The 21522-nt window shown below is 33.6% G+C and overlaps 1 protein-coding gene across 1 annotated transcript in view; it reads left to right on the forward strand.

Moving 5' to 3' along the window:
* Nucleotides 1–21522, forward strand: part of ATAD2B (ATPase family AAA domain containing 2B) — a 158365-nt gene that overhangs the window by 92012 nt on the left and 44831 nt on the right. Inside the window, 2 exon segments of the mRNA XM_079109618.1 lie at nt 1820–1955; nt 10288–10474. Coding sequence (XP_078965744.1) covers nt 1820–1955; nt 10288–10474 — 323 coding nt within the window.

Below are 21522 nucleotides of genomic sequence, written 5' to 3' on the forward strand. Positions count from 1 at the left end.
TCTGTATTTACTCATAGTAAGTATCTATGAGTCAGGCACTAAGCCATGATTTGTGTATTTTTCCCTGTTTCTTATAACGGGATATGCATCTTTTTTCAAAATTTTTCATTTTTTTTTTTATAAAACTTACATCACTTTTAGAAGTCACAAAAATCTCACTTTCTCTTCTGAGAGATTATCTCCATTTGAGAATTAACATTTTATGGAATATAAAGTTTGCCTATAACTTTTTCATAAAGTATACTTTAGTTTCAATTAATTGAACTAGTAGAGAAGCACGCACCAGTAGAAAAGAGCACGCAAATTTTATTTTATTATTACTAATTAAGTTTTAGTTTTTTAGATGTATTCTGGATTTGTTTTTGTCTTTAATATTTTTTCTTAGACAAATATTCATTCCTTTTGTATGATATTATTACTCAAAAAGTACTCAGTTGGGGTTGGGGTTGTGGCTCAGTGGTAGAACACTTGCCTGGCATGTGTGATGCCCTGGGTTCGACCTTCAGCACTACATATAAACAAATAAATAAATAAATAAACAAAATAAAGGTCCTTCCACAACTAAAAAAAAATTTTAAAAAAAGTGCTCAGTTAATTTTCAGATTAACTAAAAACCCTTGAGATTTCTGTCTGCACAATTCTGCATCTCATTTTATAAAGCATTCCTCTATTTTTTCCTTCTTTTTGGAAGGCTGTGATTTCTGTTAATCTTTCTTTTACTTTTGAGATGGAAACTTACTATATTTTTCACAGTCTCCTTAAACTACTGGGCGTAAGCATTAGCTGGGATTATAGGTATGCACCCACAGCACTTAGATTGATTTCTGTTAATCTTAGTTCTCCCCTATAGTAAAATATATTGCAAAGTTCTCTATTGAACAAATTGGCGCTTTAAAAAAATATTTTTTTTAGTTGTAGATGAGTACAATACCTTTTATTTTTTTATTTTTATGTGGTGCTGAGGATTGAACCCATTGCCTAACATGTGCTAGGCAAGCCCTTGACCACTGAGCCACAATCCCAGCCCCAAATTAGCACTTTTGATTGGCATGTGTGAAATATAAAAGTTAATCTTTCAGGCTGTAGTCCAGGAAAAGTTTTTTTAAGTATTGCATTCTTGGTAGGAATTTTAGTTCCAGTTGGTCCACTGAGCAGGAGCCTAAGTCCCATAGACAGACTAATGCTAATCGATAAGTACATTTTTAAGATTGGCTTGGACTAAATTCCTGACTGTGTCTTAATTAGGCCAGGTTTTCCTTGAAAAGTTATATGCCATTTATTTTATTTTATTTTATTTTTTGATGTGGTTTTGGGGATTGAACCCAGTGCCTCACACGTGGTAGGCAAATACTCTACCACTGAGCCACAACCCTAGCCCCAGTTGTATGCCATTTAAAAAATATGGATCAATTTATTCTTTGTTGTTGCTTTTGTAAGAACTGGCCTTGCCCCAACTACCCTATTAATTGAACCAGACATAAAGCAGACTGATTTAGGTCCAAATTAACTCAGTTTTCATTAGTAGGTGAGGCTTGATGAGAGTGCTACTTCTTTTCCAGACTTGTTTTAGTAAGTCACATTTCCCAAATTATATCTCATAATATTTAAGTGGATAGTGGAAAGAATTACCTGTAGTCCTGTTATAAAGTATTCCAAATGTTGTAGTTTGTCAGTTTGCTCATAAATCTATATTATTTGATAGATAACTTGTTAGTTAAGGTCACTTAATTTTTAACCCAATTTTCCTTAACTGGGAAGAGCACTAAAATGTCTTGATAAGTCTCATAATCCTTGTGCTTTTTTTTTTTTTTTTAAACAGATATAGAAAATCTAATTTTAGATGACAGTGAAGATGAGAATTGTTTATCAATTTTTGAAACTAGTTGTCACTCAGGATCACCAAAGAAACAGTCATCAGCTGCTGCTATACATAAACCCTACCTTCATTTTACAATGTGAGTAATTTATATCAAATTTCCTTCAATCTAGAATGATTTTTGTTACTTTTTTACTTATAACTTTGAAGACTCTGTTTTTCTCTTGTTTGGACATAATTCTGGAAAACTTCTATTGTGCATGCTTTTTTGTATGGTAATAATTTTTTCCCAAGTAGAAGAATCTCATCTGTTAGTTTGCATTTTTTTTTTTTTTTTTAACAAAATGATTGTATGTAGAGGTTGGGGAAGGATTACCCTTTGGCAATCAACCCTTGGGCCCAATTTTATTGCTTTGTATTTGAACTAAAATGGACAGAAGTGAAATACTAATCTCAGCCTAGAGCAATCTTGTGATAAGTTTCAGATGATAATTTAGGAACTCCAAGGCTACTAAAGAGATTTTGAATTAGAAATTGCTCAGTAATTAAAAAACTTTTTGATTCTTTAAAACATTATTAGTTTACACTTTTGTAATTTGGATTTTATGACTTTCCTATCTACTTTTACCTTTGAACTATGTTAAAGTAGCTTTTGCTATCTACTCTAATGGGTAAACACTTTTAGTACAAATGTAATTTTAAATTAAGAGACCAAAAAGTTTTCAAATACTAACAGCATCATTACTTGCATTTACATAATTAACACCATAGTTGAAGGACCATAAAACTCTAGTCAGGTAGGTCTAATAACACTTCTGTACTAAGAGGCTCAATTGTGTGTATTTTTAAGTAATTTTTCTGTAGTGGTATTTTTAACAAATTTAAGTCTTCAGCTTGAATCGGAGTTCCCCCAAGTAGATTTTGGTGAAATGTTTTGATTATTTGCATTGATGGCATTGATGATTCTTGTTTCTGTTTTTAAAGTGGGTTTAAATTACTTTCATCTATTCTTTTTGTTTCTTGATTTTATTTGTTTCTGAGAATTGAACCCAGGGGGTACTTTACCTCTGAGCTATATCCCCTGTCATTTTTTTTCTTGACAGAGTCTTTCTAAGTTGCTGAGGGTCTGGCCATGAGCTTTCTATCCTGCCTCAGCTTCCCAAGTTGCTGGCTTAGAGTCATGAGCCCCCAGACCCAGTTCTTGATATGTTCATTAACAGTATGTTCTGTTAGAAAGATTTTTCTTCTTTTCTAGCTTGTTGTTTTATGTTCTCAGTGAAGTTTTCTTGGACTCTTCTACCATTTTACAGATCAGTTTTATTAATTACCAGCAAGATAAATACTTAAAAAATTTTTTTAAACATGGTTAGCCTGTCTGTGTTTGTATATATGTGTTTGTTGTTTTGGCACTCTTAGTTGTTTGGATTGATGTTATGTAATAGCAGGAGCTAAGAAACTATCAGTTGACTTATGTTTGCTCTTTTGTCAGTCAAAGAATACAGAAACAGTTTTTGATTTTAAAAGGCTTCATTTCCAGTTTTGTGTTTGACTTTTTGGTAAGAGCTTTGCCACTGATTTAATGTGTGTCACTGATAAGACTCTTAACTTACGTTTTCTGAAAGAATTGGTTTAATCTTCCTTTATATATGCTTTTCTAGTTTACTGATTTCACTTTGATTAATTAGTGAGTGCTATATTCTAGAACAAACTTTTTTCTTAGATATTTCAATAATATTTATTAATTTATATCTTTGTTCACCCACTCTCTTCCAACTTTTGTGTACTGTTGCAGGTGCTGAAAACATAAGCATGAATAAGATACAACTTAGTTCTTACTCTGTAGAAGTTCTTGTTATTGGAGTTGCAGAGATTGCAATGTGATTAAAGTTCTATGAGAGCAGAACTAATTGTGTTGGAAAGTCCAGTTAAACTTTACAGGGGACAGTGACATTTCCTGTCCTTTTGAGTTTGAAAGGGTTGTTAGCATCTTAGTGCTTTTTGCAGACTGGATGTGTGGCATTTGTGATATTATTTCATAGATTGAAGAAACTGAAGCAGAAATAAGTTATTGTTCAGGATTGTGCTAACAGGATTCAGAGCCAGTCTGTGCTGTTTGTTTTGTGGGATCATGTTTGACTTCCACGTTTAAAGGCAGATAGGGAATTGTATTGCTTCTTTGGGTAAATTGGGTAATATTATTTTTCACACTTTCCAAGAAGCATGCTCTTTAGAATAAAAGCTACACAAAGGGTAGCTATATACAAGGGATACACAATAGGGTTTTTTTTTTTGTTGTTGTTGTTGTTGTTGTTTGTTTGGTTTGGTTTTCTGTTTGAGCAATATGTGTTAGCATGCCAGATTAGTGTAGAAATGGCAAGAAGACCTTAGTGTTGCTTTCTAGCCATACCAACCTGGGCATTACCAGCAGGTTTCTGGAAATGTGTTCTAAATCAATGTTGAAAACTCTTTAAAAGATTTAAGATACAATAGAAGTCAAGATAGTTAAGATCTCTCAATCTGGTAGAGAAGCCACATGATGAAAAGTTTGTTTTCTTTGTTTTTTGCATTACCAAAAGAGGAATTAAAAACAGAGCTTTCTTAAGGTTTTTAAAATGAAAATAGCTTTGTTTTTTTTGATTAGAAAGATGATATGTGTAGAAAATTCAAGTAATAAAGAAGAGCATAAAGAAGAAAGTAAAAATTAAAGTCCCAGCAGCTGAAGGTAATATTTTTTCAAGTTTTGGTGACTACACCTCCATGTTCTCTATTTATAAGTAGATCTACCCATTATTTTATGCAGAATATATCCTCCTATAAATTGCTAATATAACTTGCTTTTTTATCCACAGTGCTGGGAATGTTATTTCATGTTAATATGTTTAATGTCATTCTCTTAAGATAACTGCATAGTTTCTAATTTTTAGATGTTCCAAAATTTATAGAATTTATAAAATTTGAAGTTTCCTGCTTTCTCTTTTATAAACAGTATAGTGATAGACATTCTTCTTGAGTATACACCTTTGCACCATTGTTTGATTCAGTAATCAAGGTAAATTTTAAGAATCATGATTGCTGTGTCAAAGGATATATACATTTAAAACCTTGATACAGATTGCTAAATTGCTTTCTACAAAGATTTTACTAATTTACCCTTCTACCACTAATGTATGAGAGAGGTATTATAAAAAGATCTTTATCAATTTTGAGCATTGTTTGTCTTATTTTTTTTGGGTAGTGCTAGGGCTCAAACCCAGGGCCTTACTTGTGCTAGGCAAGTAGTTTACCCTCAGCTCTGCTTTTCTTTTTGAGTCTTTATTAACACGATGGTTGAAAATAATATTTTCTTGTTTGTTAGTTTAAATCATTCATTTCTTCTTTCATGTATTCATTCACTCATTTAAATATTCTGTATAAGTGCCCATTATATGCCAGATATATTCTAGGTACTTGAACTATGTCACTGAACAAAATAGATGAGACTCCAACCCTTATGCTACACTTTAGGTAGAGGAGACAGGCACTAAAATAATAAATGTAACACATAGAAGAAATGCTGGAGGATAAGTACAATGGGGAAAAAAAAGAGAGAATGGTAAGAATTCATCAAATTCTTGGGAGCAGGGTGAGATATAGGATATTTTTAAGCATACATTTTGACATATTTTGACCTACCAAATGTAACTTCAGAAAAGATATTTTCCCCCCTGCACTAGATGTGAGAATACCAATTTTTCCTTTCTTTCACTAAAGTTGTTTCAATTTATCAATATAAAAGATAAAAAGATATTTTCATTGTTTTAATTTCCATTTTCTTAATTTTCTCTCTCTCTGTGTTAATGACTTCCATATGATTTTTCAAGTGTAGGTCACTCTTGAGCTTCAGATCCTGCTCAGCTGCCTATCTCTCCGTCACTGTACTGTTGGTCTTTCTGCATATTACTGGACTGTATATCTCATTCTTTTCCTCTGAGGCCCGTAGCATCCATTCAGTTGTCCCAGCTAGAATTTGACACTGTCCTTTACTTTCTTCTTCCTTTCTTTATCTGATTAATGATTAAATCTTCTTTTTTTTTCTTACTAAATAAGCCTCAGGTCAAGCTATTCCTTCTTAAGTCTTCTGATACTATTCTTGTTTAGACTATCATTAAATTCTCATACCTGGGTTACTAAAGCAGACCTTTAACTGATGCTCTCTCCTCCCATTTTGCCTTCTTTCAAAACTGTATTCCATGCTGATATACTGGCCTTGAGTTATCTTCTCAAAAAACACATAGTTGTCCTTTGGTATCTATGGGAGATTGGTTTTGGAGCCCCCTTTAGATACCTTTGAAGTCTTCTGTGAAAATGGAATAATATTTGCAGATATCTTCCTGTTTATTTTAAATTATTTTTAGACTACTTATAATTCCTAATGTATTTACAAATGCTATGTAAATACTTATTATACTATATTGTTTAGGGAATAAATAAGAAAACAAGAAAACAAACAAGAAAAAGTTGGTACATGTTTAGTACAGGTACAGCTTTTTCCCTCACATATTTTAGTTGAATCTATGTATGGAATCCATGGATGTGGAGGGCCAACTGTCTGCCTACTACTTAGAATATGTTAATGACTCATTGTCTTCAGTGCCTGTTCCAGATTTTTTTAAAATGGCTGACAAAACCTTCCATAGACTGTCATCATCTGGCTCTCTTTCCTTTTCTCCCCAACTCTAGTCCTTCTATTTGTTGCTTCAATATGTAAGAAGAAACTGGCTATGTGAACACTCTATTTAGCTTCTGGTTTTTTGCACATCCTGTTTTTCTTTCTTGTAATTCATCCTTTCTGCCTCAGATCTGTTGAGTTTCTGCTTTGGTAAAGTTTTTCCAGGAAAGCCTGCCTTTTGTGAGTCTCTAGTGAGGGTGTCTCATAGTACTATGTACTTAAATATTACTACTTATTAATCACATTGAATTATGGTAATTTGTTTGCCAAATACCATAGCAACAGTGATATTGTTGAATGCCTAGGGTCAAGACATTCAGCATAGTCACCTTTCTACAATGGTTAATGAATAGACATTTTTAAAATGTTAGCTTTTTCTTTTTCCTTTTCAATCATCTTTGTCTTTTTGCCCATAGAGGTAGGTTGTTGAGCGGTGGTTATTTCTTCTTGTTTTTCAAACTATGTACATGAATTCTTCATTCATTAAGAATCATTCCTTTATCCATTCATCTGTTGAAGGGCATCTAGGTTGGTTCCACAGTCTAGCTATTGTGAATTGAGCTGCTATAAACATTGATGTGTCTGCGTTACTGTAGTATGCTAATTTTAAGTCCTTTGGGTATATATTGAGGAGTGGGATAACTGTGTCAAAAGGGGGGTCCATTCCAAACTTTCTGAGGATTCTCCACACTGCTTTTCAGAGTGGCTGCACCAATTTGCAACTCCACCAGCAATGTAAAAGTGTGCCTTTTTCCTCACATCCATGCCAACATCTGTTATTGTTTGTGTTCTTGATAATAGCCATTCTAATTGGAGTAAGGTGAAATCTTAGGGTGGTTTTAATTTGCATTTCTCTAATTACTAGAGATGTTGTCATAAAGAATAATAATGTTATGGCATTTACAGATAAATGGATGGAATTGGAGAATATCATGCTAAGTTAAATAAGCCAATCCCAAAAAACCAAAGGCTGAATGTTTTCCCTCATAAGTGAATGATAATATATAATGGGGGTTGGTGGGGTGGGGGTGAGACAAGAATGGAAGAACTTTAGGTTATGTAGAAGGAAATGAGAGGGATGGGGTTATGAAAAATGGTAGAATGAGACATCATTAACCTTTGTACATGTATGATTACACAAATGGTGTGAACCTACATCGTGCACAACCATAGAAACGGAATGATGTACCCCATTTGTGTACAATAAATCAAAATGCAGTCTGTAAAAAAATAAAAAAATAAAAAATAATTTTTTAAAAAAAGAATCATTCCTGTTTATGGCAAATTCATTGTCCTATTTGGTTGTTTGCCATATGGTCTGGATCATTTATTTTGAGTTACAGAAGTTTTTTTAGATTTCTTTGAATTAAAAATATGTGAAGGTTGGGAGTGTGGCTCCGTGGTAGAGCACTTGCTTAGCACACTTGAGGCCCTGGGTTTGAGCTCCTGCATTGTTCCCCACCATTTTTTATATATATATATATATATATATATATATATATATATATATATATATATATAAATGAATCTTTTGTTTTTCTTACTTTGCTTGGGTTAGAATTCATTTTGTCAGTGCTTTGAAATGAGGCTCTGAATGCTTTATATTTTCAAATGTTTATTTTATTTTATTTTATGTTCATCCTTATGCATTTGTGTTTTTTTGCTTCTTTTATAAAATTATTTCAATTACTGTGACTTGTTTCCTGGGCTCCTTTTTGGTTCATTGTTCTGTTTCTTTCCATTGGTGTATTCTACTTTCTATTAATTGTTGTTTTATAATAAGTTTCAACATAAGTAGCCTGGGCTTTGCAACCTTATGGGGCTAAATGAGAATATCGTTTCCTTTTACTCCTCCTCCTCTTCCTCCTCCTCCTCCTCCTCCTCTTTTTCCTTCCTTCTCCCGCTTCTTCTCCTTCTCTTTCTTCTGCAGTGCTGGAATTCACATTTTCTCCTGAATAAGAATTTGAACTCTTGTCACCCATTTGCACAATCTTATAAGTAACCTCTCTGAGCATTAGTTTCCTCATCTGTTTAATAAAAATAAACTATTTTGTAGAATTGTTAAGGAAATAGAGCAAGAAATCTGTGTGACATGCTTGTTACTAATACATGTTTGAGTGGTATAAAATCTAATTAGCATGCTTTTCCAAAAATTTTTTGATGGTATTACTTAAGCAGATTTTTCAGATAAAATTCTTTAGGGATTTTATTTGAAATTGTTTGTATAAAATAAGATATAAATGATTAGGAAGACTTTGTATATGTAGTCTTTGTGCTGAGGCTTAGTTTCATGCTTTTCTTGCCGAGATTATTATTTGATATTATTTGTTTTACTTTTTGTATTGTGTTTTGCAGCTGAATAGGATTTTCTCTTACATTGTTAGATGATGTTTAGGAAATCTATTGATTTTTCTATTTCTGTATCTGTCTTTTTATTGTAGTTCCTGATGTAACTAGTATTACTATCAGTATAACTTATTATCAGTATTACTAAATACTGATGTAATTAGTATTTTCTTCCTGTTTTTAAAGTGCATAATCTTCTTATTTACAGGTATCAGGGTTTTATTAACCTATTTTTTTCTCTTTCATGATAGGCAAGTGTTCTACCATTGAACCATGTGTCCAGCGCCCTTCTTTTTATTCCATTTTCATTTTGCTTTATTCTTATTGGTTTACCTTAGAAGTCCCAGTGCTAACTACAGTGACTAAATAGGTTTCATTTGTTACTTTAATGGTTTTGTAGAATCTTCAAAATACAAATTGTTTGATTTAATATATTTTCTTTCTCTAGTGTATGGCATTATATGTCATATATTAGGATGAGAAGTTAGTTTTTATTGTGACAGAAACAAAATTTGCCATTGCTGAAAAAACCTTTTTTTCTGTTATTAAAATGATGGTTTGAGACTACTCTTGACACTCTTAGCAAAAATATTTTAGACTGGGTAATTTATAAACAGCATAAATTTATTGCTCACACTTGTGAAGGCAGGGATTAAGGCAGCAGTATGTTCAGTGGCTGGTAGAGACCTGGTCTCTGCTTCTAAGATGGCACCTTGAATGCTGTGTCCTCCATGGTGGAAAGGACCAAATGGACTAGTTAGTTCTCTTGAGCCCTTTTATAAGGCTCTGTCCTCATGATGTAATCATGTTCTAAAGACCCACCTCTTAATATTTGTGACATTGTTAAGTTTCAATATTGAATTTATGGAGGACACATTTCCTACAGAACTGAGAAAATAATGCATAGCATCAAATTTATTATTTTAACTGATTTTTAAAAGTCTTATATTTGGGATAATCTGCAGATCTACCCTTTTGTTTGAGAATTGAAATTCTTAACATTTGACCTTTGATAATTAATAACTAAATGACGTAGTCTTTTCTATTCTTCACAATATATGCAGTGTAACAGGAGGAAAACCATGGTAACTTTTCTTTCCTTTAGAATGGATTTTATTCTTTTTTCTTTTTTTTTTGTAGTGCTGGGGATTGAACCCAGGGCCTTGTGCTTATGAGGCAAGCACTCTACCAACTGAGCTATATCCCCAGCCCCTGGATTTTATTCTTTAACACTTGGTTATTAATTGTTGGAGATAGTCAACATTTTAGAATCAGCATTAATGAAAAATATCATTATACTAAAAAAAGATAATAAAGTTCTCTTAATTTATAGTTTAATTCTTTTAATGTATTTTCCTACTGTACTCATATTGATCTTCAGAATGTAGAGTTTTGAAATCACTATTATGTTTTACAGGTCACCATATCATCAGCCAACCTCTTACAGGCCACGATTACTGCTATCTGGAGAAAGAGGCTCAGGTCAAACTTCTCACCTTGCTCCAGCACTTTTGCATACTCTAGAAAGATTCTCTGTGCATAGACTAGATCTCCCAGCACTTTACTCAGTCAGTGCCAAAACACCTGAAGAATCATGTGCACAGGTATGTTTATGCCATCTAAAAACATCGCTATGTATCTTGTTGGAAGGTAGACATGTGTATAGTATTTCTAGATAAGTTTTTTTTTTTTTTTTTGAAGGATAATGATATAAACATTAACTTTTTATTTGGTTATTCATTAACATTCTTTTTTTTTTTTTTTTTTTTTGGAGGGATACTGGGTATTGAATCTAGGAGTGCTTTACCACTGAGCTACATCCCCAGTCCTTTTTATTTTTATTTTGTTTTTTGATAGTAGGGATTTAACCCAGGGGTGCTTTACCACTGAGTCATATTCCCAACCCCATTTATTTTTTGTTTTGAGACAGGGTCTTGGTAAATTGCTTTAGCGCCTCACTAAGTTGCTGAGACTGGCCTCAAATTTAGGATCCTGCTGCCTCAGCCTCCCTGAGATCACAGGTGTGTGTCACTACACCTGGCCTTTTTATTTTTATTTATTGAGACAGAGTCTCACTAATTTGCTGAGGTTACCCTTCAACTTGTGAGCCTCCTATCTAATGAGCAGCTGGGATTATAGTCCTGCACCATCCACCATCAAGTCTGCCTATTCATTAATATTTTAATATTAGTGTAGAGGATCATTTTGATGTGTAGTATTTTTTCAAAATGAGCTCATTTTCTCATGATGCTTTCTTCCTTGTTGAAATTTTAATATCCTGTTTCATTAAACATTGTAGAAAGGGTGTCTCCCCCCCCCCTTTTCTATCCCTCTTGTCAGCGCTGTAGTTTCAAAGCCATTGTAGATTTCTCTCTATATTTAGAGCCATCATAGAAAGGAAAACGATAACCAATTTGAGATATAAGAATTTAATATTAATATAGACTCGTGGTAGCAATTCAAAGGTTATGGATATTTGTATCATTAGCTTAGTTTGTTCAATATTTCATTTTCAACTCTTATGAAACTCTGTGCCTTATGAAGCAAGGTTCTTCTGTGGCTGTATTTCTTGAGGTTTTTATGTACAACCCTGAATGTATTATATGTGTTACCATGTTGGTTATGTATTATAAGTGTTACCATGTTGGTTCTAGGGGTAAAGGAGAATAATAAGTTTTTTGAGCCAAGGGACCATGTCTTAACCATTTCTGTATCTCTGACATAGTGTCCAGCTCATAGTGAGTCATTATTATTATTATTATTATTATTATTATTATTTTTGATATGGGGTCTCTCTGTGTTGCCCAGGCTGATTGAACTCCTGGGCTGAAGTGATCCTCCTGCCTTAGCCTTCCCAGTAGCTGGGACTCTAGGCTTGTACCATCACCCATGGCAGTGAGTACTTATAAAATGTTTAATTAATGATGCTTCTAATAAATAAATATGAGAGAAAAATGTCACTATGTACTTTGATATTTAGCCTACTTTACAATGTAGATAACTGGAGAAGTAACAGTTAAGAACATTTCTTTCAGTTTTGTTATATAAGTTGTATTTTAGGAATATTCAACACATGCAGTATAATTATTTAACTCAAAACCATTCCCTACCTTATAGCAAGAAATATGCATTTGTTACAGTTCATAGTAGTGTTGATTTAATTTCTCTTTTATTCACAGTTCTCTGGGTATGAACATCCTAGTAGCAGTTCATTACTTATAAAGCTCTGTTTAAAGATTTCTTTCCAAAACCCATGGCCTGAATAAAAAGCTGTATACCAGTATTTTGCTCCCAGTTTGACACATTTAACTCATCCTGGCTGTGAGTGTTTTCCAATAATGTTGATTTATATGTTTGCTCATAATTTTCATTTTTGGCAAGACAAAATTATTGCAGATTTATGCAAGTAAGAGAATTATTCAGTATCATTTAAAACAATTTTTAAGAATTTATTAGGAAAATATAAATTATCAAAATTGACCCCAGAGAAGAGAAAATCTAAATAGGCAATAACTGTTGAAGAAGAAATGGAGCAAGTGTCATAGAAGCACTAAACTTAGTTTCACAGGTGAATTATTTTACAGGATAAGATCATTTCAGTGCTAAACTATCCAAAGCAAATGAAAGGATGAAAACTGTGAGATGGACAAAAAAACCATCAATACCAAACCTTTCAAAAAATAACTGTAGACCAGTTTCACTTGGGCAGTAGTTGTAAGGAAAATATTACAAATGAAATATTGTAGCAAAAGAGTAATGTGCTATTATTAAGGTATGCAAGATTGTTTCAGACATTGAGAGATAAAAATACCAGAAAGGGTACATTAAATTTGTAAGTATTTGCCAATGATAAGACTGTGTATTTGGAAAACTTAGTGTCAACTGAAAAATGGTTGAAGACAATATGGAAAATCTATAAGACAGACACATCCATAGTTAATGTTCTAAAATTGTTAGTTTTTTTTTAATGCAAACCATAATAAGTTAGAAATAAAATAACAGTAGAGGTTCCATTTAAAATGGTAACTAAGTTTACCAAGGAGTTAACCAAAGCAACTAATGTACAGAGCCTAAAAGAAGAAAAGTAAAATTCAGTTGAAATGGATAGTTGAATAAATCAAAGACATGCCTTTTTTTTAGTTACTTTACTCTTCAGAGTGTGGACCCAAACCAGATTACAGCGTAAAATCTCAGCTACTTTTCTTAATAGTTGTAAATCTGGGACAGTTTGCTGCAACTTTTTGAGCCTTAATTTCCTCATCTATCAAATGAAGACATGACACAGTACAAAGTTGTTGGGAATGTTAAAGTAAGCACATCAAGTAGGCCTGGCACACAGTGCTCAACACTTGTTTGCTATAATAGTGTTTTTCATCAACTACTGCTTCTGCTGCCGTTGGTAACATCCAAATGGGAAAGCTATGAATTCTTTTCTCAATTAATGCATAAATTAAGTGTAATCACATTTATAATCCCCACCAGATGTAGGGGGAAACCCACGAAGGGGTCTGTATTTCTTCTAGATGATGTGGTTTTCTAGATTCAAGGTGAATTCTAGACGAAAAGTATAATGAAAGAGCTTTACCAGATTCTTATAGGTTTAGTAATGTACAGTATAAGTAATTTGTACTTGTGCAGAGATAGAGAAACAAAGTATAGAACAAAAGAGAAAATTCACAGTGAGACATCTGTAGAAACAGTGTATGATAAGAATGACCTTGACAACGAATATGTTTCATATCAGTAGATGGAGGAATGAGTTATATGTAAATAGTCTTGGAAAACCTGCTAGCTCTAGTGGGGCATAGAAAAACAAAACAAAACTGAATTTTATACCTTTTCCTATACCTCCATATAAATTCTAGATTATCAGTGGAACTGTGAAAGTGCTGGGAGAATTCACAAGGTCCATATGCTTATTATCTTATGTAACAGAAAGTAATTTCTAAGCAGTGTTCAAAAGCTAGAAAACATTATTCAATACAAAATTTTAAAAGTTTTAAATTTTACATGGCAAAAAACATTCTTTAAATAAAATTAGTAGACTTAGCTTGGGGAAAAGGTCTATTTGTTATATACATATTAAGAACAAGTTTCCTAAATAAAGAAAAATAGTGTTAAAATCAGTAAGAAGAAAGAATTTATAGTCTAATATAAAACTTTGCCAAATAGACCAGAAGAATAAAGGAGGGTGATCTGGGTGAGGGAGGAAGGAAGAGAAAAGGGAAGCACTGGGGATTAAAATGGAGCAAATTATGTTATTTGCATTTATGAATATGTCAAAATGAGTTCTCAATTATATATAGTTATAATGCACTAATAAAAACATTTTTAAAATTGGCACAGTAGAGCTGGGCATGATAATACACACCTATAATCCCAGCGATTCAGGAGGCTGAGGCAGGAGCATCACAAGTTCAAGACCAGCCTTAAGGACTTAGTATTACCATTAGCAACTTAGTGAGATCCTATCTCACATTAAAAAACAAAAAAAGGATTAGGGTTGTAGCTCAGTGGTAAAGTACCCTTGGGTTCAATTCCCAGTACCAAAAAATAAGATAATGCCAGTGTTAGAGATGTGAGATGCTTATACTTGTTTAATAGAAATGTTCATTTACTTAATGATTTTGTAGTGTAGTTTGGCATTATTTTTAAAAATTTAAAGTATATACACCTTTTAACCCAGGAATTCCATGTTTAAGAGTTTCATAAAGATATATTAGCTACAAGTTTTCAGTGGCAAATGTACAAGGATAGTCTTCACAGCATTGTGTGTAATTCCTAAACAAAATTAAATATAAAGCAAACTCAAACTGAACGTCTTTTACTGGAGGACTGCTGAAATAAACTGTGGTATATGTTTGACCTACAAAGAAATACGTTAAGCCGTTAACAAGAATGGGGTTGATTTACATGTGCGAATATGGGAATGTGAAGGAGATACTGGTGAAAAAAATCAAAGTATAACCCCAAATGGTTGTTTTGGCTTAGGGAAGGAATTGGAATGACTGGCATCTCTGTAAACTTCATGTTAGTTAGCATTCTATCTCTGTGACCAAAATACCTGACAAGAACAGTGTAGAGGAGGAAAAGTTTATTTGGGGCTTATGCTTTCAGAGGTACAGTCTATGTTGACCGACTCCATTGCTTTGGATCTGTGGTGAGGCAGAACATAATTTTTGACAAGTGTGGTGTAGGAAAGCTGCTTAGCTCATGGTTGGGAAGCAGAGAAAACCAGGGACAAATATAATTCCTACGGGCAAGCTCCCAGTGACTTAGCCATGCCCACCTGCCTAGAATTACCTCTGAGTAATCCACTCAAATAATTAATCCATCAGGATGCGCTGGTTAGGTTTCAGCTATCATTATGTAATGATTTCACCTCTGAACATTGCTATATTGGATAACCAATGAGTTTTTGAGGGGACACCTCATATCCAAACAATTATACTTTTTCTTTTACTTTACTGTTTTTTTTTTATTTTATTTTATTTTTATTTTAATCTTTGTGGTGCTAGGGATTGAATCCAGAACTTTACACTTGCTAGGCAAGTGCTCTACCACTGATCTACATCCCAGTCACCTTTTTTTAGTTAGACTCTGCTATAGTCTTTGGAATATTTTTTTCTTTTTACAGTATTTACATTTGACTATGTCAAGCCAACTAAAGATAAAATCACTTTGAAAGAGCTGGGAGCAATGGTAATGGTTATATTTCCAGCTACTGAAAAAACTGAATCAGGAGAATTAGCCCAGTGGTACAGGATAATGTAGGTTTTCAACTATTTTTGAAAGGGACATATTTTCAAAGTAAGAGGGTCTCCTCTCTATAGTTGTTCTTTATGTCTAATATGTGTACGTATTCACAAAGAAGTTATTAGCTTAATATTAGTCAAGTACAGGTAAGAAACACTTAAGGAAACTTTGTAGTGAATTGTATATTAATGTTATTTGTATTTTAGGCTTTTTTCCGAATACTACAGGGCTAAATTTGAATTCTAACTTCATACTTTGGTCTGTTTTACATTTTTGGTTTTTACCACTGTTTTGTCATCCTTGTGGGGAGGTTGGAAAGAGGTGTCACTTGGGAGTGGAAAACAACAAAATCATTTGGGTTGTATTCTTGAATAAGCACCATTTTGATGTCCAGTCTGCTGGACCTGAGTGAGAACTATGCCTTCAGGATAGGTGGATGCCCAAACTTCCTCAGAACTCTGGCTAGAGGCCAGAGAAGCCCTTGATTATTTGTATCTTAAGTGTCCTGTTAGCTTTTCATCACTGTGACAAATGCCTAAGAAAAACAACTTAAAGGAGGGAGATGTATGTTGGGCTCATGGTCTCAGAGGTTTCAGTCCGTGGTTGTCTTGATCTATTGCTTTGACCTTGAGGTAAGGAAGATCATTATGGCAGAAGGGTGTGTCAGAGGAAACTTATCAGCTCATGGTAGCTAACAGGTAGAACAGGAGGAGGGTTGGGAGGAGAAGCTAGGGACAAAATATAGTCTCCAAGATTATACTCCTAAGGACCCTCCCTTCTACCAACTCCCATCGCATACCTTTTCCACCAGCTCCCAATAAAATTACACATCACACATTGGTTTAGTCCACTGATGAGGTCAGAGTCTCATGGTCCAAACACTTCCCAAGGGCCCCACCTCTGAACATTGCTACACTGGGGGACCAAGCCTTCAACAGAATAATTCTTCATACCCAAAGACAAGTCTTTGTTTGAAATTATTTTCAAGTTAGAAATGTAACACTTTTTTTACTGACAAATTCTCCAAAAGATTTTTATAATGAAACTGTGAATTATTTTCATAATTACAAAAGTTGATAAGTCTGGTTACAAGTAGGTATAAAAGTCCTAGGGAAGAAAGGGCATGATTCAGGTGCTAAAACCACTGGAAAGATTTTTAAAATCATCTATTCTGTGTTCCCTGTCTTCCCCTTGGCTCTCCCTCTTTTGGTAGCTAGTCCTCCTATATTGAGGTTTATCTTTAAATAAATGTGGAATATGAGGGTTCAGTCTCTAGCAGGTTATTCTTTTCCCCAGGTGCTCATGTACTTAATATTAATGAAGTTGATTACTTAATAGTGTAATATGAACTGAAAGGTAGCCATAAATGGAAGAAAACTTTTGTCACCTGTAAAGAGCTATATTTACCTATGATAAAGTGAAAAGGGAAAAGAACTCTTCTTGTTATTCTTTATACTGTGTGGATCCTGTTTAATTGTATGTCTATCCTTTAAAATATACACATACATGATAGAGCTGCTTTCCCACCATGTGTCTGCCTCAGCTTTTGATTAACATTACAATTTGGAAAGAAAAATATTGTAGGAATTAGTGACTACTAAAGGGTTCTTCTCATTATTTCCTAAAATTTAGTGTGTAGTAGAATCTCTTGGAGGTGCTTTTAGAAATTTCTGATTCCCTGCGTCTACACCCAGAAGTTCTGATTCACTAGATTTGGGTTGGACCCTATGCATCTGTACGATTTTTTTTTTTTTTTTTTGGTACTGGGGATTGAACCCACAGGTGTTTTGCGACCACCAAGCTACACCCCAGTCCTATTTATTTTTTATTTTGAAACAGAGTCTTGCTAAGTTGGGCTGGCCTCAAACTTGAATCCTCCTGCCTCCGTTTCCCTTGTTGCTTAGATTACAGTCACCATGCCTAACTCTCAAGCATTGTTCTTGAAAGATGCATACCAAGTGTTACTATTTTAGGTCTTAAGTTAATCATGTTTTGGGATATAGTACTTTAGTTGGTGACTGAACATTACTTGGACAGTACTACTGAAACAAATGCCAGAGTTCATAATATGACTCTGCGTGTGTTTTGTGTGTGTGTATGTGAAATGGATATTACTGAGCATTGCATAATATTCCAAGGCTAATGGAAAGCTTGGTTATAGCCTGGGATATTTATGAATGTATCTTACTGATTTAGCACTTAGAAAAACAACAACAAATTTGATTCTTTTTTTCTGACATTCTCAAATTTAACATTTTTGTCCTATGTTATTTCTACTTTTGATTAGAAAAAAAGGCACTGATTAGTGTGTTGTATCTTTTTCATTAATATGTTTGATTGAATTAATCCATACATGTTGTGTCAAAACTTTGGAGTGGAGCTACTACATGGTATTATAAATAATTTCAAATGGTGACTAAAGTCTCTTTTTAGTGAAAGTTCAGTGTTTTTGTTTTTTTGTCTTGTTTTTGTTCCCCAGGAAGAAATTTTATCTGGAAATTCTCAGGAGAAATCCTTTTTGGTTGAATAGCATTAAGGAACTGATATACTTACCTTTGTGTATAATATTGTGTTTGTTCATAATGGACTGATTTTGTATGCATGTGAAGAAATTTTTCTTTTTTCTCTTTTGGTACTGGGGGTTGAACCCAGGGGCACTCAACCATTAAGCCACATACCCAACCCTTTTTTGTTTTTAGAGAGAGAGAATCTCACTGAGTTGCTTAGGGTCTCGCTAAGTTGCTGAGGCTGGCTTTGAACTTTCAGTCTTCCTGCTTCAGCCTCCTGAGCTACTGGGATTATAGATGTGCACCACCACATCGGACTTTTCTTTTTTCCTGAATCCTGAATCTTCAGAGTATAGACAATACCTTCTTTTCACAGATGCTCACTAAATCTTAGGTGAATGGAATATAAATGGAGTAAAAATAGAATAAGTAGAATAAAGATGCAGAGATGTTATTTACTTTAAATTTTGTTATAAAATGATAAGAATGAAACTTACTTTTAATATATATTTTTAAAATTTTTATAAAATTTGAGAATGTTTTAGCTCCCAAATTTTGCTTTTACATGTGTTTAATGAATTTAATACACTCATAATACTGTTAACTGATTGAGAAATTCTGGAAATTTCTTGATGACAGAAAAATGCTTTCCTCTCTCCTTCAGAGTGAAACTGTACTGGCTTTGAACTTTTTGTTTCAATCACATCTGGTTTAAATTTTTTTCCTAGATTTCAATTTTTAAATAAAATAGCTTTTATGGGGTTATAGATTGTTAACTTAGAAAATACACTGGGCTGTGGGTATAGCTCAGTGGTAGAATGCTTAAGGCCCCTGGGTTCAATACCCAGCACTGCCCTACACCCTTAAAAATATTGGTGGGTGAAAATTTACTAGTTTTGTTTTGTTTCTTTTTAGTGCTAGGGATTGAACCCAAGGTCTTGCACATGCTAGGCAAGCACTCTACCTCTGAGCTATCCTCCCAACCCCTAAACACTTTAATTTGATGACAAAAATATTGGCTTCAAAGTTTAGCCTTAAGATGATTAGAACTCTTGTAAATAGAAGTGCAGTTTATATTGTTGGTGCTTCCTTGTATGGATACTTCTAACTTGAGTGACCTGATTTTTGCCTAAGATATTAATCTTTCAATATTCAGTGGGGGGTATATTGTGATATTTTTTTAAAAATAAAGAAATTTAAAATAGTTATGTAAGGACTGTGATGTCTAGGGCAACAAGGAGGCCAGAAGAAAATGAAATATATTGTTTAAATAAAGAATCAAAATGACCAGTTTACGGACTCCTATGTTTGTTCATTTTATTTGTGCAAGAGTGCTGGTCATGTCACAGGTATTTTGAAACGGTTGGTTCAGTAATTTGGCCTACTGTCTTTTTTTCTCTATAACAGTTTTTCTGTTTTCTACTACACCTTGCACATCCACCAATCCAAGACACCCTGTAGGTGAGTATTTTTCTAGTTCTCAAATGGCATCACTTGTTCCCAAGCCAGTTGCCACTTCATTAAAACTAGGCTTTATTTTTCTACTCTGAATTATCTGGTTATTTGATTTCACAGAGGGTGTTCTACTCCGCTGTTTTAAATCTCATCAGCAAGCTACTAAAGAACTGTTCTTATATTACCAAGATTTCTTCCCAAAAATTGACGATAAAATTAAACTTTTTTTTCTCCTGATATTTATCTTCTAGTAGTTTTTAAAGTGGTCTTCTCAGACTCTGATCTTTTTGAATTGTTTATTACAAGAACTGGAAAATTAGAACAGGCCAATTATGATTTAAAGAGAACATCAAGGTTTATTTTAATATTCTGAGATTACAAATCAGAAATTAAAAGAAAAATTGTTTTAGTGGTGCTTTTTAATTTTTCTCGAAAGTAAGGATGGTTTCTCCCTAAAGGATTAGGAGTAAAATTTCAAAAATATTCCTTAGATATAGGTATATCATGTAGTTAGTTAGGTTAATTCTCAGTTCACTTAATTATACTGATGAATCAGAAGTCCTAAACCTTTTTGCCTTTCTTTGTCTTAGAGTTGTCTGATTTTTTTTTTTTTGTTTTAGGTTTTCAAATATAATTTTAAAAGTCTACCAAGAAAAGGATATTTTCCTCAAGGTTTTGGAAATAAGGGAGAATATTATGTTCAGTTTGTTAATTTTGGGAGGCTTGATGAAAAGAAGAAAGAAGTAGAAACAAAACCTCACCTCTTTTCAAGCTGGTGATACTTTTATCTAGTTCAGCCTTGCAATGCAGTTGAAACCCTTGTAGCACTGCGGTATTTAACTTCTGGCTCTGTGAAGTTGTTATTATCCCTTAACCTTCTTTTGCTCTGCTCATCTCTCACACTTGGTGATGGCTGGATGTTCTCAACATGTATTCCTGAAAAACCTAACCAACAAGTACTGGGATGAAAGTCAAAATTCATTTTTTTAAAGGCATGTTTTCTCATTTCTCTTGCACCCTGGGCATGTGGTAACTTGCATGGCTGAATTAGGTGGTTAAGTTTATGAGTTTCTCAGGAAGTTGTAGCTCCTTGGTCTTTTTCATAAGATCACCTTTCTCTCCCTGTTTTCTCCCCAATTTTACATGCAAAGAGTGGGGAATTGGAAAGTGACAAAAGGTGTTGGTCACCATCTTCCTCCTACCATGCCTGATTTGGATGGCATATAATAATTTTCTGTTTTTAGAAACAAATGCCTTAGTTGCCTTTGTGCTCCTGTATGGTTCTTTCCTTTCGACAATATTTATGCTTGTAATTTTTCTTACCTTTTTTTTTTTTTTTTTTTGAGTAAAAATCCTTGGATTTCCGTGATCGAGGATAGGAAAGTGTATGTGCAGAAAAGGTCAAAACTTGAGAATCCTTGAAGGACTTGTATTGTGCAACTGTTCTGGATTGGTGGATATGCAAATATTAAGTAAGGGAACAAATATTCCTTTTGATGTGAGAGATCATAACACCCACATTTCTTCTGATTTTGGTGAAAATGTTTATTTGTGCTTCTTTCATCTGGCTTATTAATGAATTGGCTGTGCTTTGTTTTCCACAGCAGGTTTAAAGCTGTATAAAATATTATTTAATAAATCCATGCAAGTGGTAAGCTTACTTTCAGGCTAGGGATATAGCTCAGTTGGTAGAGTGCTTGCCTCGCATGCACAAGGCCCTGGGTTCAATCCCCAGCACCCCCCCCCCCCCCAAAAAAAAAAAAAAAAAAAGTTTACTCATTAAAGAATAATAATTCTTTTGATTCTTAGGAAATTTTCTGATAATCCTAATCATTTTTAATGTTAAATTCTTATTTCTGTATCTAGATTGGCAAATCAAAATGTGTTTAAAATAAGGAAAAATTAGTGGGAAACTTCAGTCATAGGATTCTTAC

This window comes from Sciurus vulgaris (assembly GCF_902686455.1).
Source record: "Sciurus vulgaris genome assembly, chromosome: 14".
Taxonomy (NCBI): Eukaryota; Metazoa; Chordata; class Mammalia; order Rodentia; family Sciuridae; genus Sciurus; species Sciurus vulgaris.